General features: G+C 39.8%; 1 protein-coding gene across 5 annotated transcripts in view; it reads left to right on the plus strand.

The window, feature by feature from the left end:
- PHACTR2 (phosphatase and actin regulator 2) overlaps window positions 1–13,618 on the plus strand; it is a 132,858-nt gene that overhangs the window by 88,295 nt on the left and 30,945 nt on the right. For 4 of the 5 annotated variants that reach the window (XM_010400053.4, XM_010400076.4, XM_010400069.4 and 1 more), the window contains exons 3-4: window positions 4,109–4,189; window positions 7,011–7,169. In XM_010400053.4, coding sequence (XP_010398355.2) covers window positions 4,109–4,189; window positions 7,011–7,169 — 240 coding nt within the window. The remainder of the gene's footprint in view (window positions 1–4,108; window positions 4,190–7,010; window positions 7,170–13,618) is intronic. The other variant, XM_010400062.4, reaches the window with a different exon arrangement.

The following is a 13,618-nucleotide window of genomic DNA, read 5'->3' on the forward strand; positions in this document are numbered from 1 at the left end:
AAAAGGCAGCAGTTTGTGTCTTGGCACAAAGTAGTTGCCACTTCAAAGCTTCACTGCAAAAGTATATACAAAGAGGGACCAGAGGGCAATTTTAGCTCTTACTAGGTCAGAGAAAAATTAATAATCTGAATTCTCTCAAGCTTCTCTTAGAAGAACAAAACTAAATACTGGAGAATATCCAGAATCTCACTTCAAGTCAGAGAATGGGTTTTAAGACTGCCTGAGGTTTGCAGCTGCTGAGCATCACTAAGCAGTCTCTTTTGAGGGGAAGGAGAGAGAGAGAGAGAAGCTGCTTGTTGAGGTAAACTATTCCCATTATTAGTGTTACTATTATTTGTATTGGGCAAAAAAGCAAATGTTTGTGAAGGGCAGTAAGATTTACTTGAGTAAATGAGAGCTCCATACAATACAATAAATTCACATCCTTTCTGATGGTTACACCTGCAGCAGGGGAAGGATTTTGACCTGGCATTTTCTGATTCTTCAGGAGCATGAGACTGGAGACTGCCTGCCTGCCTCACCTCAGCGTTCTTCAGTAGGCAAGGACTCATAAATAGTTACCCTCAGGATTGATCACTTTGTAATCAACCTCAATACATATACACAGATGGAGAAATTGTTCTTTCCACTATATCATTGCTTAAAGTTATAAAGAGTGTTTTGGTGTTCATGCTGAAATTTTATCTATATTCACACCTTCATATACACACATATATATCTACATATATATATATGACAGGCATGTTGAGATATATATATTCACATATATAGATATATACATTACCATATACACATATTGCAGAAAAGATTTGTACTGATAGCATCAACTGGTCACTCAGCCTAATTGCACAGTCGAGTTAAGAGTCTCAAGCCAGTCAGCTAAGCCAATTACTTTTGACTACTGTTATGTTTCAGTAAGGTGTCCTAAAATGATAGTTACAAAGTCAAGTATTCAGAAGTCAGGAGATGTTTGAATGATGGTGCTGCATGACTAGGTGGTACAAAATACTTGACTGTGTAAATGTGAAATATATTGCATAATCTAAAGTCTGCAATAAACCATAAATTATTATGATGAGTCCACACTGACTGAACAGCACCTAGTAAAAGTTCCTAAGTTGACAGGCTAGTCTTCCTCTCATACAAGGTGACATATTTTTGCCACTTTAATTTAAATTAAGATTCTTCCTTTTTCTTTATAGGAATTAAAACTATGATACTAGTAGTGAATACTAGCTTGATTTCTAATGTTCTTTCCATGGGCCAAATAATATTTTAAATAAATTATCTTTTCAAGCTGAATTAATTGAGCTTAATCAGTTTAAAGAAAAACACCACTCAGGGCTAGCATTTTAGAATATGGAGGACTGGGGCTTAAGCTTCTTATCTGTTCACAAATTTTCTAATCTGTGAAAAGGAGATAGTTATGTCTCAGGGATGTTATGAAACCTGTGTAATTTATAAAATGCTTTGAGGTTTTTAGTAGAAGTGTAAGGGGTTCATGTATTTTAATGACAATTGGCATTTCCCATGATAATTAATTCAATACAGTTGTTAATTCAATGTTGTAGAACTGAAAAAATATATCATCCTGAAAACTAGAGAGGGACATTGATGGGGGGAGGTCTGACTCAATGTTCTTAAACTTGATGGAAAAGGCATTATTGTTTTCAAGTGGCATTGGATTGTCCCACAGGTATGTAAGAGATCATCTCATTTCACTGTCCCCAAGAAAACAAATGTAAAAAGGAAGCAGAGACAAAAGAGTGGGAATTAAATAATATTTGTAATGCCAAAATAGTAAAAAATAATATTTATATTGCCAGCAACAAAACAAGTATAAAGTGTGTGCGTAAGGTGTTCATCTTTCAGGGCTGTGTAAAAGGAGATTTCACCCTGCTTACGAATGCACCTGCTTTCTAGAAAGACCAAGACACTCCATCCGTGCTTGCCCACGTAGTCCTCTGTCTCCATGACCCTCCATCTCTTTTAAAAGAGTCTTTGTGGGACTGAGTGTTCCCCTACATGAAAAACTCTTTGCAAGCCTAGGGCGCACTCCCTGTGCCAATGTGTGACACACAGTTGCAAGGCACATACTTTAAAAAATATAGGGGACCAACTGGAAGAGCTTGTGAGTAATTTAGGCTTGGGACCCAAGGCAGTCTCCCTTGATCAGAGTTCAGGCTACCACACTCTCCCCAAGGAGGCTGGCTGATGTTGAGGGTCTGCAGCCACACTCATGGGCTCCTTTATGTTGTCAAATGTGATTTGAATGCTGCAGAGGTTTGACCTTTAATGGACAGATCCCACAAAGTACCTGAGTATATAGACACAGACCTAATGCCAGCTTACATGTTTTTGAGCCAGTAGTGTTTGCATTTGTGAACTCTTGATCTCACAGGCATGAGTAGCTTAAACTGGACTGGTCAAAATGTTTACTGCCTCCAGCTGTTCTGCCAGGAGTTGGTGCTATTTTGATGGGGAAATGCATGCCATGTTGAGCAGTTGCTGAATCCTTGCACTTTGCAGTGTGAAAAATAAACCTGGTACTGTACATCTGAGAAGTACAGAATCTGAGGGACTTTTTACAAGAGCGTGTAATGACAGAACAAGGGAAAGTGGCTTTAAACTGGAAGAGGGCAGGTTTAGATTAGATGTTAGGAAGAAATTCTTTGAGGGTGGTGAGGCACTGAACACGTGGCCCAGAGTTTTTGTGGATGCCCCATCCCTGTAGGCATTCAAGAGCAGATTGGATGGGTCTTTAAGAAACCTGGGTTAGTGGATGGTGTCCCTATCCATGGCAGAGGGGTTGGAATGAGGTAGTTTAAGGTCCCTTCCAGCTGAAACCCAAATTCTTCCATTCTGTTCAACCATCCCCTTCCCTGATGGAGACTACCTGCTGCTGGGAAAGGTGTTTTGCTATGCATGAAGGGCAGCTTTCTCAGAAGAGCCAAACTGCCTCTCTCTGTGCCTTCATAGGAGCCTGTCACTTCACTCTATGGCTGAGTCACTCCAACTGGGCAGGCACAAGTGAAATTAAACACTGCAAGAGGTATTATCAATCTGCATACAGCAATTAGACTGACCCTAGAGAGTGTTTGAATTAATTGATGAGACAAATAGCCCTATCCCAAAGCATTAAGAGGATGAAGTCCAGCACAGCTGAAGCTTCACCACATGCCCTCAGCTTGAGGTCCAAACATTACATGGATTTTGATGTCCATATGTAAACAGAATCAGGATGGGAGACTACCTTTTCCTAACAGGAGAGACGGGATTTTACAAGTGATGCCCACATTTTGTGGACATTAGGCACCATGGTCCCATAGATCATTACAATAATCTCCCAGATCACTGCATTGGTTTGGGGATGGGATGCAGTGTGGAGCTATTCTGTTTTGGCATCTATAAATGCTTTTCCCTATAAAACAATTCAACACTTTTCCCATGGGAAATAAATATAATAATTAGAATGCTTTGTGTCACAGTCTTGGGGCTTTTGTGTATGCTGCTTTTTTTTAACCTAAACCCAGGAGGGTGCATTTTTTTCCATGAAAGCCAACCAGCATCGGTCAATGAGGATGTTACTTCCTTTTAGAACACAACTTTCTGGCTTCTGTCAAAGGTTGTTTTTGTTGTTGTTGGTTTTTTTTCCTTTAAACAGTCTGCACGTCCCAAAGGCTACTCCATGAGTTGCTTGCTATGAGCAGGATTTGTCTCTCCCTACTCAAAACCTCAACAAATCAGATGGAGGTATCTCCAGCTGAGCTAATCAGTCTAGTTAGTGGGAAAGAGGTATCTTTACATGTTAAATGCCTGTGCTAGGATCAATTCAATTTCACCCTGAAAGTACCTTTTTCCATTGACAATAGAAGAAGCATCAAGGAGACTTGCTCAGCATATTGGGTCATATGAGTCCCCACCTTCTGTGCCTGAAGTTGCAGGACAATATTTTCAGAGACTGTCCATGAAAACCCAGACCACTTCTCCTGCAGAATCAGAGTAAAAAAGATTTCTCTTTCTACAAAATAAAAATCGTTCTCTACGTTTTTTCACAAGCATCAGCAGTATGAGAATAAATCTATTCTTAACTGTGCTTTTTCTTTAGTGTTGGAAAGGAAGATTTCGACAAGACAAAGCAGAGAGGAGCTGATAAGAAGGGGAGTGCTGAAGGAAATGCCTGAGCAAGGTGATAACACATTAACTAGAATTTAGCTACTAAGTACTAAACATGTATGATAAAGCCACTGTTGCGTTGTTTCCATGTAGTATAAATAGGTATGAGGAGACAATCTGAGAAGTGTGAGAGGTAATTTGGGCCAGTTTACAAATGAAGTTGAGTCAAGAGATTTGTGGTCTGTAACTGCTTCTGCCATAGGTGCCTCAGATGACTTCTGGTCATATCCTGAAGTATTTTAATGCTCCCTGTAAATAATGTGACGACTGTGGCTCCTACTTACTGTTTGCCAGAATTTTTTGAATTAGTGATGAATCTATTTTTGAGTCAAGATCTGCTGTCTAAAGCTGCTAGAGTATAAAATGAGAAATTTTGGCTGAAAAATTAGGGACTTTGGAACCCAGAAAAATCAACATAATCCATTTCAGGTATCAAAAAGTACCAGTGCTGGGATCATATGGATCCCACCGCTATCACATAGGCCACAATCACAAATGGCACCAGCATAAAGCTGTAGGGAAGAAATCACTTGTTTCAAAATGCTCTAAGGTTTAGTAACTGGCATTAGTCAGAATTTGCATTTTGAAAAGCCTGAGTAAGCCAAGGATAATACCTCTACGCTACATCCAGTTATGTTTCTAGTGGTATTCTCTCTAATATTCTTTATCTTCTATAAATCTAGATCAAATAAAAGTCACGTGAGAGAAATAGTTTTATGTAGCTTAAAATCAAACCATTGGTCATTTTATCAAGGAGCCTAAGAACTCCATGTTTTCCAAAAATAATTTTCTCCTAGAAATGGTGTTTTTCTGTGTGATCTGAAGAATCAGGAAAGTATCAGTGTGTATGGTTTGTATCATACACATAGATATTTAGAAGTAAAGGGCTTGTTTGTTGATTTGTGACGTCACTTGTCCGTACAGAGTTTGGCTAATTATCAGACTATGACTTTCAGCATAGCTGGCTTCTGCACTTGTCTCTGCCACTGTCATTGTCTTAAAACAAGACATGTAAACTCTCCATACCTCAGTTTGTCCATCTGTGAGTTTGTTGTGGGTTTTGCCATGTGCTTTACTGGGGACCTGCATGACCTTGTCCCTTTGAAAGTTGTAAATTGCATTTACAGCTGGGACAGTTAATGGAAAGTGTTAACTTCTCAGGTTGGTTACAGTCTGAACATAAATACTATCATTTATGATAAAAGTGTGAATACTTTGTTCATCAGTGTCCTTGATCCTCTCTTCCATCCTTAAAAGGGAATGGGACTTTAGATTCCTTACAGGGATTGAGGAAAGTGAGAAAAGGATATAAACATGAACAATTTTCTCTTCTTCCTTCCGTATCAGTCTGGTCTGAGTTATCTCCATCATATTTTGCTTCATGTTTGATGAAAATTGTAATTTTTAAGGACATTTTGAAAGAATATGGAGTTGGTTTGAAGGTGCTAAAAATGGAGAGGTAGGAAAGACAGTTTAGGAGTGTGAAGGTAGTTAGAAGGAATGGCTATGGAGATGAAAGCTAAAAGAGGAAATTACACGGAGTCTTGAAATGTGAGAGGTAAGAAATGTGAAGAAGTGACGGTGTTTCACATGGAGTGAAGAAGAATGAAGTGAAAAGTGGTAAGTGCCACTTGGAGGCAGGAGGTGTTTGCAGAAGCAAGACATGAATAAGAGGTGGCAGTGTCACATGTGGAGGTGGAGAGGACAAAGTCGATTTAAGGACTCCTGGAAGAGAAGCTGAAGAAACTGAATGTTGCAGTAAGGTAAGTGCAAGTGTCAGCTGTAGTAAATTAGACAAGGTTAGGAAGGCAGAAGGAAATTTTTACAAATCAAGTTGATGTTAGTGTGTGGAAAATAATGAAACAGTCACCTTAGTGGGAGCCCCCAAGGTGGTAGGAAAGAGGCTGCATGATTGTGTTGAAACCAGGGAAGTGCCAAACATCCAGGTCTAATAACACACAGCAAGAAGAGAATTGCCACAGTTAGTGAAGAATCAATGGGAGAAATCAAAAGAGATGCCATGTATATTGGTTTATATTTTGGATTGACAGCAAGAGAATCCTGCAGAAAGAAGTTACCAGAGAAGAAAATCAACAGCACCTGTAAAGTGCATGGAACAGAGAGAGCTGTAAGGCAGCAAGAGTGGCACTTTTCAGGAATATAGAGACAAATAGAGAAGAGAAAGAAGTTTTTTTTCAGGATCAAAAAAACTCTCGAGCTGAGCTAGTCTGGCTAAGTGAGTAAAGTATCATCAGAGCTGAGAAAGAATTTTACTTGCAGAATTTAATAATGGTATGAATATGCGATACAGGAAGACTTCACCTTGATTCTTAAGACTGGATGATGTCTTTGTGACATTTTTATTAAGTAAATGGGCACATACATTCTGAGAACTTCTGTCAGAATTCTTGGCTGATTTATGTACTGGGAGTGCACCATACTAGTCCTGCAACTCTGCCCCCTCCTTGTTCATATTTGGGACACACTGGAACATGTTGCAGCTTTGTTGTGGCTCATGCACACATTTCTTTGCTGTGTAAACCAAGATGCAGGGATAAGAGAACAGGATGCTCATTTACAGACATGAAGAAGGAAACCAACATGAATTTCCAAGCCCGCTACTGCAGAGGTGTCCACCCAAAGAATATGAAAGCCTACAGAGTTTCTTTACAGAATTACTTTCCAGAGCAGATCTGCAGCCTGATGTTTCAGAGTTTAGTAAGTCTTTCTGCTTTTCATCCACAGAAGCTTGAAAGCAGAGGGATGCTGTATGTTGTAAGTAGGTGCTAAGTAAGTAGTTAAACTAGGCAATAACTTTTTAATTTTCATTTCAGATGGCAATGTAACAGTAAATTTTGAAACTTCAAATGGACACACCGTAGCCATTGGTGAAGAAACGATACAGGAAGAAAATGTGGTAAAAGCCAGTGGAAATAACGGCACTTTATCAGAAAAAGCATCAGCATCAGAAGGAAAAAAGGAAGATCAGAAAGGTAAATGAACATATTCTTCACAGATTGTTTTTTGCCTACTTTAAATATTAACATGTTCTTCCACTAGCACTTATACATGCTGTTCTGCCACAAGGATGCCAGCAGAACCTGCTGAGAAGACTTGTGAAACACCAGTATTCCATCATGGCAGGCATGCCTTTTCTTGTGCATATGGTAAGGTCATAAAGAGAAGCATGGTCTGAGCACAACAATGTGTGCAGGGAGGTTCAATTTCTAAATTCACTGTGAGCCTTTCCTTGTAGCCATGGGCAAGTTCTGGTGTCAGGTTTTCCTCTTATGAAAGAACATATTAAGTGCATATGCATCACCTTGCAATATCATTGTAGAAGTGGCTCGTGGATTGAATGTTCAAAAGTGTTTAAGTTGCTTGAAAGCCATGTCATTTTGAAAGTAACTTCAACAACTCATTCCAATTGGTTTTCATGGAATCTTAAACACTTGCAGTCCAGCTCTTCAGGAACATTCAAGCGGCTGTGTCACTACTGCAAACAGAAACTAGGCCATTTATGGAAAATGCACTTTATAACTAAAGGGTTTTCTATAGACAAATTGTAGTACATACTGCTAAATATTTAGCAGTCCCAGGACCCATCTCAATTTTGTTACCTTTACTCAGATCTACCTGAGTTTGGCTCATAAAGGAAATGTAAAGATTAGTGTGGAATCACAGGATTTGGAGCAATTTTATTTTCTTTCTCTACCATCTTGAATAATGCACTACTTCTTTTCCCTGCCTAAAAGTGTTCTGAAGTTCTATTTCATTTACTGGATTTTCCTACCAGAAAGAGCAAAGATACAAAGGATCAAGACCTTCATGGCTGGCTGAAGCCATGAAGGCAGGACTGAACAGCCTTTCCAATGTCTTCTATTAAACTCTACCTAGTGATGAATGAGCCTCTGGAGGTTGAGAGGGTCAGTTCAGCTAACACAAAAATTTGAATTCTTCTCTGAGCTATGTAAATCACTTGACTATGTAAAAAGTGGATAGACGTCCAGGGAAAATCTTTGAGATTTCTAGTACTTCCTGTCTCCCAACAAGGCAGAAATACAAGATTAGCCTTTGTCATGACATTTAAATACATCTATCTTTTTGGTGCCAACTAGAACCAGATGTGTATTGGGTCAGGGGAAAAGAATTATAAAAGCCATGGAAAACTCCTTTAAAATGGTTAAGTTTGACTTTGGGGTTAGATCAGACCACTTATTATTTTGTGCATCACTAAATACAGCATTTCAGAACTGTCAGGACTTGGAAGTTTTCCTAAGGTACAGTTTATTTTAGAAATACACATTTCTAACCATTTTGAAATCTCCTCTAGCTGACTTTGCAGAATGTAGAACTCCAGTGAAGCAAGAAGGTTCAATATCTACTTCAAACATCTTATTAGACTCTGCACTCCCTACATATTGTTTTGACCTTATAGGGAGAAATTAAAAATGATTGCTGTACAGGAGTAGACTCAGTACAAAAGAAAGTGTAGCTATCACTCCAGTCCCTCTCATAAAATTAAGAATATATGGAGGAAGGAGAAGGAAAACAAAAAATGAGCAAAACTGGTATTCTAGGCTTCATAGAATCTCAATATGAGCATCCCAAAGATGCAAACCCCTTAAATATACTTTTCTCTTGCACCTAAACATGAAGTTCTTCTGTGAGTAAGCATCTTGAGTCCCCTGAAACAGAATGAGATAGGTTTATGGCAGATAATATTCTCCACACAAAAGGTGTTAAGGATCAATTTCACGCATCAGAAGCAGTGTTACACTGTGTAAACCCACTACCAGCCACCGCACAGTCATTGTGAATACACTTCAGTGATTCTTCATTTATGGCACACTAAGCAAGAAAGTGAGCCAGCCTTCTGAACTCAGTGGAAGAGTAAGGCCCACAGCATCCCACAGATGGATCTCACCTGCTAGATTAATCCTGGGTGATTTATTTATGGCAGATGCAGTATGTTTGCACCCACTGGCAGAGTGAGGAATCAACAGCTGCAGAGTGGAGGTTTGCTAATGCTCACAGAGCATCAAAATCAGAGCAGAAGCAGGAATACTTAGCTCACTGTCTCCTGCTAAGACCATAAAAGGTGCTGGTGCTTCAGATCACAACCCTCCATCATGAGAACTGAGATAGGTGGACTGAATACTAGCTGACAATCAGGAGAAATGGCTGCAAGGAGTTCATCTTTAGCGAGGCTAACGTGAGGCTTCTAAAGTCATGAACTCTTAGGTGTAAATCTTGAAGGAAGATACATACACTTTCCATGTTTGTAAAACCGAAAGACAGGATTCATTCCTGCTGCTTAGTAGCACTGTGTGCTGCAGTTCCAGCTCCCATTGAATCAAAGTTTTCCAAAAAATGCATCTCAGCCCTGTGAAAGTCATGAGGTTATTTTAAAATGCTCTCATGAAATGATGGTGGTCTTTATTTGCCCTCTTGTTCAACTGGGTCTTGAAAATGGCCTTCTCATATAGATATGATGACTACTGGAGCCGGAAGCTTAAAAAGAACAGGTGATACATGCACATTGTGATAATATGGTGAGAGCTGGCAGCAACAGGTTGTAGAATGTGGAATATTTTAAGAGTTAAAAGAAGTTAAAGGAAAAAAGTTTTTCAGCATGAACTATGGAAATACAGTATCAACAGGGCAAGCAATAGGCTCAGCCATGCATATAAAAATGAGTAAAGCAGAAGCAAGTGAAGAAGACAACCCTTGAAAGCTGTTGCCCTTGCTGCCAAGCAGTTCCATAAGCTGTGTTCCCATCTGCTGCCTGTCAGCTCAGAGGTTCCTTTTGTATTTGGTGAAAAATTCTCTGGCAATTTAATAGTATAACTTTTACTATTTGTAGTAATGATGACAGTCATACAAGCAGGGTGTTTAAAAGATAATTTTTCCTACATGGCAGGATGATAAGAAACGAGTGACAGTTTTACGTAAAGCAGGTAATTGATGGATAAAGCCTTGCTGCTGAGAAATCAGATAAATCTTTTTCTAAGATCATTTATTCATGTAGTGTTTGTACTAGGTTGACTTCTGAATTCTTTTGTTTTGACTAAGGAAAGTAACTAGCAACTTTTGCAGAAAATAAAGAGCTAAACTGTAGCTATTTTATCTGCGAGCCTTGCAATGGATACAGAGCAGCAAGTAGACAGGCAGCAACATCAAAGAACACCCTGGTCATCTGGGCAGCAGACTGAATTCTACTGCTGTGCCTGGGCTCCTGAGCCATGGCACTGATCTGCAGTATCCCCAGCAGTGCCCAGAGCTCCAGGTTCCAGGTGGGGTATGAGCATCGCAAAGGGGATCCAAAGAGTCTCTCTGCCTCCTGCCCCCTATAGCAGTGGTGGACAAGACCAAAAGCCACATCAGTAGAATAGGTGTCAAAATTGTCGCTGTTTGCCTCCCTAGGTATCAGGACATAGCATGGTGATGCAGTATGCATGCTGCACATTGTAAAGCCTCCAGGTACTGTGTCAGAGATGCTTTTCTCCATTCAACCCTCCCAAGATGTCTCTGGAACACAGATTTATGAGAGAACCCCTTATTTGTATCTGAGTTCAGTTTGTAAACTTCATTCTTACTCATTTTTGTCAAAGCAGGCTAAATCTTTTAATGACTCTGGCAGATGGTTCCATGTTTCATAGTTAGCTTGGGCTTGGAAGAAGTGAAAGGTTCAGTAACCATCAGCAAGAGGCTGCCTGGAAAAAAACAGTAAGTTCTGTTTTGCATACCATCAGTCAGGTGTGTTAGGTGCTGCTTTGATAAATGACTGCATTGCAGAAAGCCAGAGCTCTGTTACAGGTGCTTTGGGTGATATGGGGCATAAGCTTCTGGAATGTTCCTGGGCCATTTATAGATTGATCCTCTCAGGTTTCCTCATGTCTGAAGTAAACATGAATGAAGGAAACAGTTTTTAGTTCTGTTTCCAAATGAATTATTGGGCTACGTGTGCATATTTTTTTCCCCCGAAGAGGCTAACTTTCATATGAGAGTTGGCAAAGGTTCCAGGTCTTAGTATGTTGGTTTTACAGGTTCTTTCCTCTATATTTTATCTGCTCTCCTTAAATCTGCCATTAAATTTAATCTTTTCTTTCTCATATGGGTAACCAAAGAAAAGAAGGTTGGAGGCACAAACTCTGATCTTATGCATCATTGCTCTCTAGTGCTTTAGTTTGTCTTCCAAGGAATGTTCTTCAAAGTCAAATATTTTAGGTTCCTTTTCTCAGAGATCTTCTCTTTATTTCCCCAAAGCAGAACAAAACCTGTTTGAATATAAGGAAGTAACCCTCATCTCTCAGGGTCTCAGACAAGAGCCTACTTTGTCTCAGAAGGTTAAACCTGGAAACCAGTCACTGTGAGAAACGAGGCAGACTTCCATCCTTCTTGTGTGCCTAGCTGGCTTCCTACACTCCTGAGCTCTGTAGATCATTGATATGAGCAGCATACATAAAAGGCTGTGGGCTTTTTTGCCTGACTCCCTAAGAATCTCTCACTCCAGCTGAGTTATTTGCTGGCTAAAACCAGTTCTTCTAAGAATAGTATATCTTCAGTTCATCACCTGAACTATGTAAATGAGGCTGAATCCAAGTCTTCTTAAAAGGAAAGCTACTCTAGATAAAGCTGCATTTGGCCAGAGCCTGTCCACTAAGTCAGCAGGGCTGGCTAATGCTGGTAGGGTGATGTGAGAGGCACGGGCTTTCACCCACAACAACTGAGTGCCTGAAGAAAGCTCCTGACCTGTAAAGCTGGTTTGTTTGTTTTGGTTTTTTTCTTTTATAGGAACGATATCCTAATGTGGCTCCAGAATTAGGACTGTGTACATTGTTTTAATGAGCTAACTATTCAATTATTTGAGCATATCTTTATAGAAAGTAGAAGAGAATGTAGAAACCTACATGCCTTCCACCTTCCAAGATTTTCATAGATCAGCTGACAGTGAATATGTCTTAGGCATTCTCTTTTTTAGCAGCTTACTTCTTACATAAAGACTGGGCAGTTATAAAAATGTCAAATGATAGTCAGGTGTTTTTTTTACCTTTTTAATCTTGAAACTAGTGCAAAATACCTGAATGTGGTTGCTTTAGGTGAGATGTTACACCTGTCCCTTTCTCCCCTCTCCTGTTTTCTACACTGTCTCTAAAGCCTCTTGCATAGGGTGCGTTGGAATTGCAGAGTCAGTAAGATCTAGAAGTCTGCAGACGTGCAGATCTGCTTATCCATCTTCAAGAAGGATGAATTCAAAACTGCAGAGAGAGCTGCAAACAGCATTGTGAGACAGCTGTCCTGGTTCAATCTAGCAAAACAGAGCCCAAGAGAGCCTGAGTGCATTTGATGAATGTTGCAAGTTGGTAAACAGCCAGGAGAGAGCATGGCTAAAGGACAATGCTGGCACAAGTAGAAAGGAATAAACAGTGGCTTGAAATACAGTCAGAGTGGAAATTAAAGGAAGCTTTCTAACAATTAGAATGGGTCTTTTCTTAAACAGACTGTACTAGCAATAGCAGGAACAAAAAATGAGCGGGTTAAATCTGAAGTTTATGAAAGGATTTGTCTGAGTTGACCACCTGCATCAGCACAATCAATGAGTCCAAAACAGTGACAAAAGACACCTTGTCTTGTCCTGTGTCCCATGTTCCTGACTGACAGCTTCCTGGATTTTGATTAATCAAAACAAGCTCTCTGCATAGCCTGGAAAGGAAACTCCTGATCTGAAAAACTCTTACAGAGTTAGTTTGATTGTGAAAGGAGTCATACTGCAAAAGACGACAAACACACGTTACTTCCAGCTTTCATTTTGCATAGTGTTTCTGCAATGTGTTGTGTTCATCTTGTGGGAGGAGGGTGCTGTGCAGTTGATGGAGATCATACACTTGTACTGCAGTACTGCTGGTTTTCTGTGAGGTAGCTCCAGGACACTGCTTGAGCTGTACAAACGAAAATGCCAGTGCTGTATGACAAAATCCTTGGGTAGAAAAGCTCTGGCCTTCTGTTCCTTAGAAGTTCACAGAAGTAAAGAAAAAATTCTTGTATTTCACAACCTAGCTTCTGAAAGTATGCCCAGGACTTTCATAGGTTCATTTGGTCCAGAATTTGCAAAAGGTCCCACTTTTAGTTTGCAAAATAATCTGATTTTCTAGCACATGTGGCACACTGGTGTCTCTCTGAAAGTCTTTCAGACTTGATGAGTCCCCACAAGAGCTGGTGTATACTGAGTACTTTGTAACCCTGGCCATCATTTAGGTGTTTACATGAGAACAGAGCTTTGTTAAGAGTCTGGCCCCAATCACAATTTCTGGAAACAAGAAAATCCGTTTGAAAGTGAGCTTTCTTGAAAATCTGGCCTTTGGAAAATTTATTCTAAACATAAACATATTATTGATCCAAATGCTTAATGAGATATTAACATTTGCTTTCCTGTTAAAGA

The sequence above is a fragment of the Corvus cornix genome, chromosome 3 (assembly GCF_000738735.6).
Source record: "Corvus cornix cornix isolate S_Up_H32 chromosome 3, ASM73873v5, whole genome shotgun sequence".
In the NCBI taxonomy this organism is placed as follows: domain Eukaryota; kingdom Metazoa; phylum Chordata; class Aves; order Passeriformes; family Corvidae; genus Corvus; species Corvus cornix.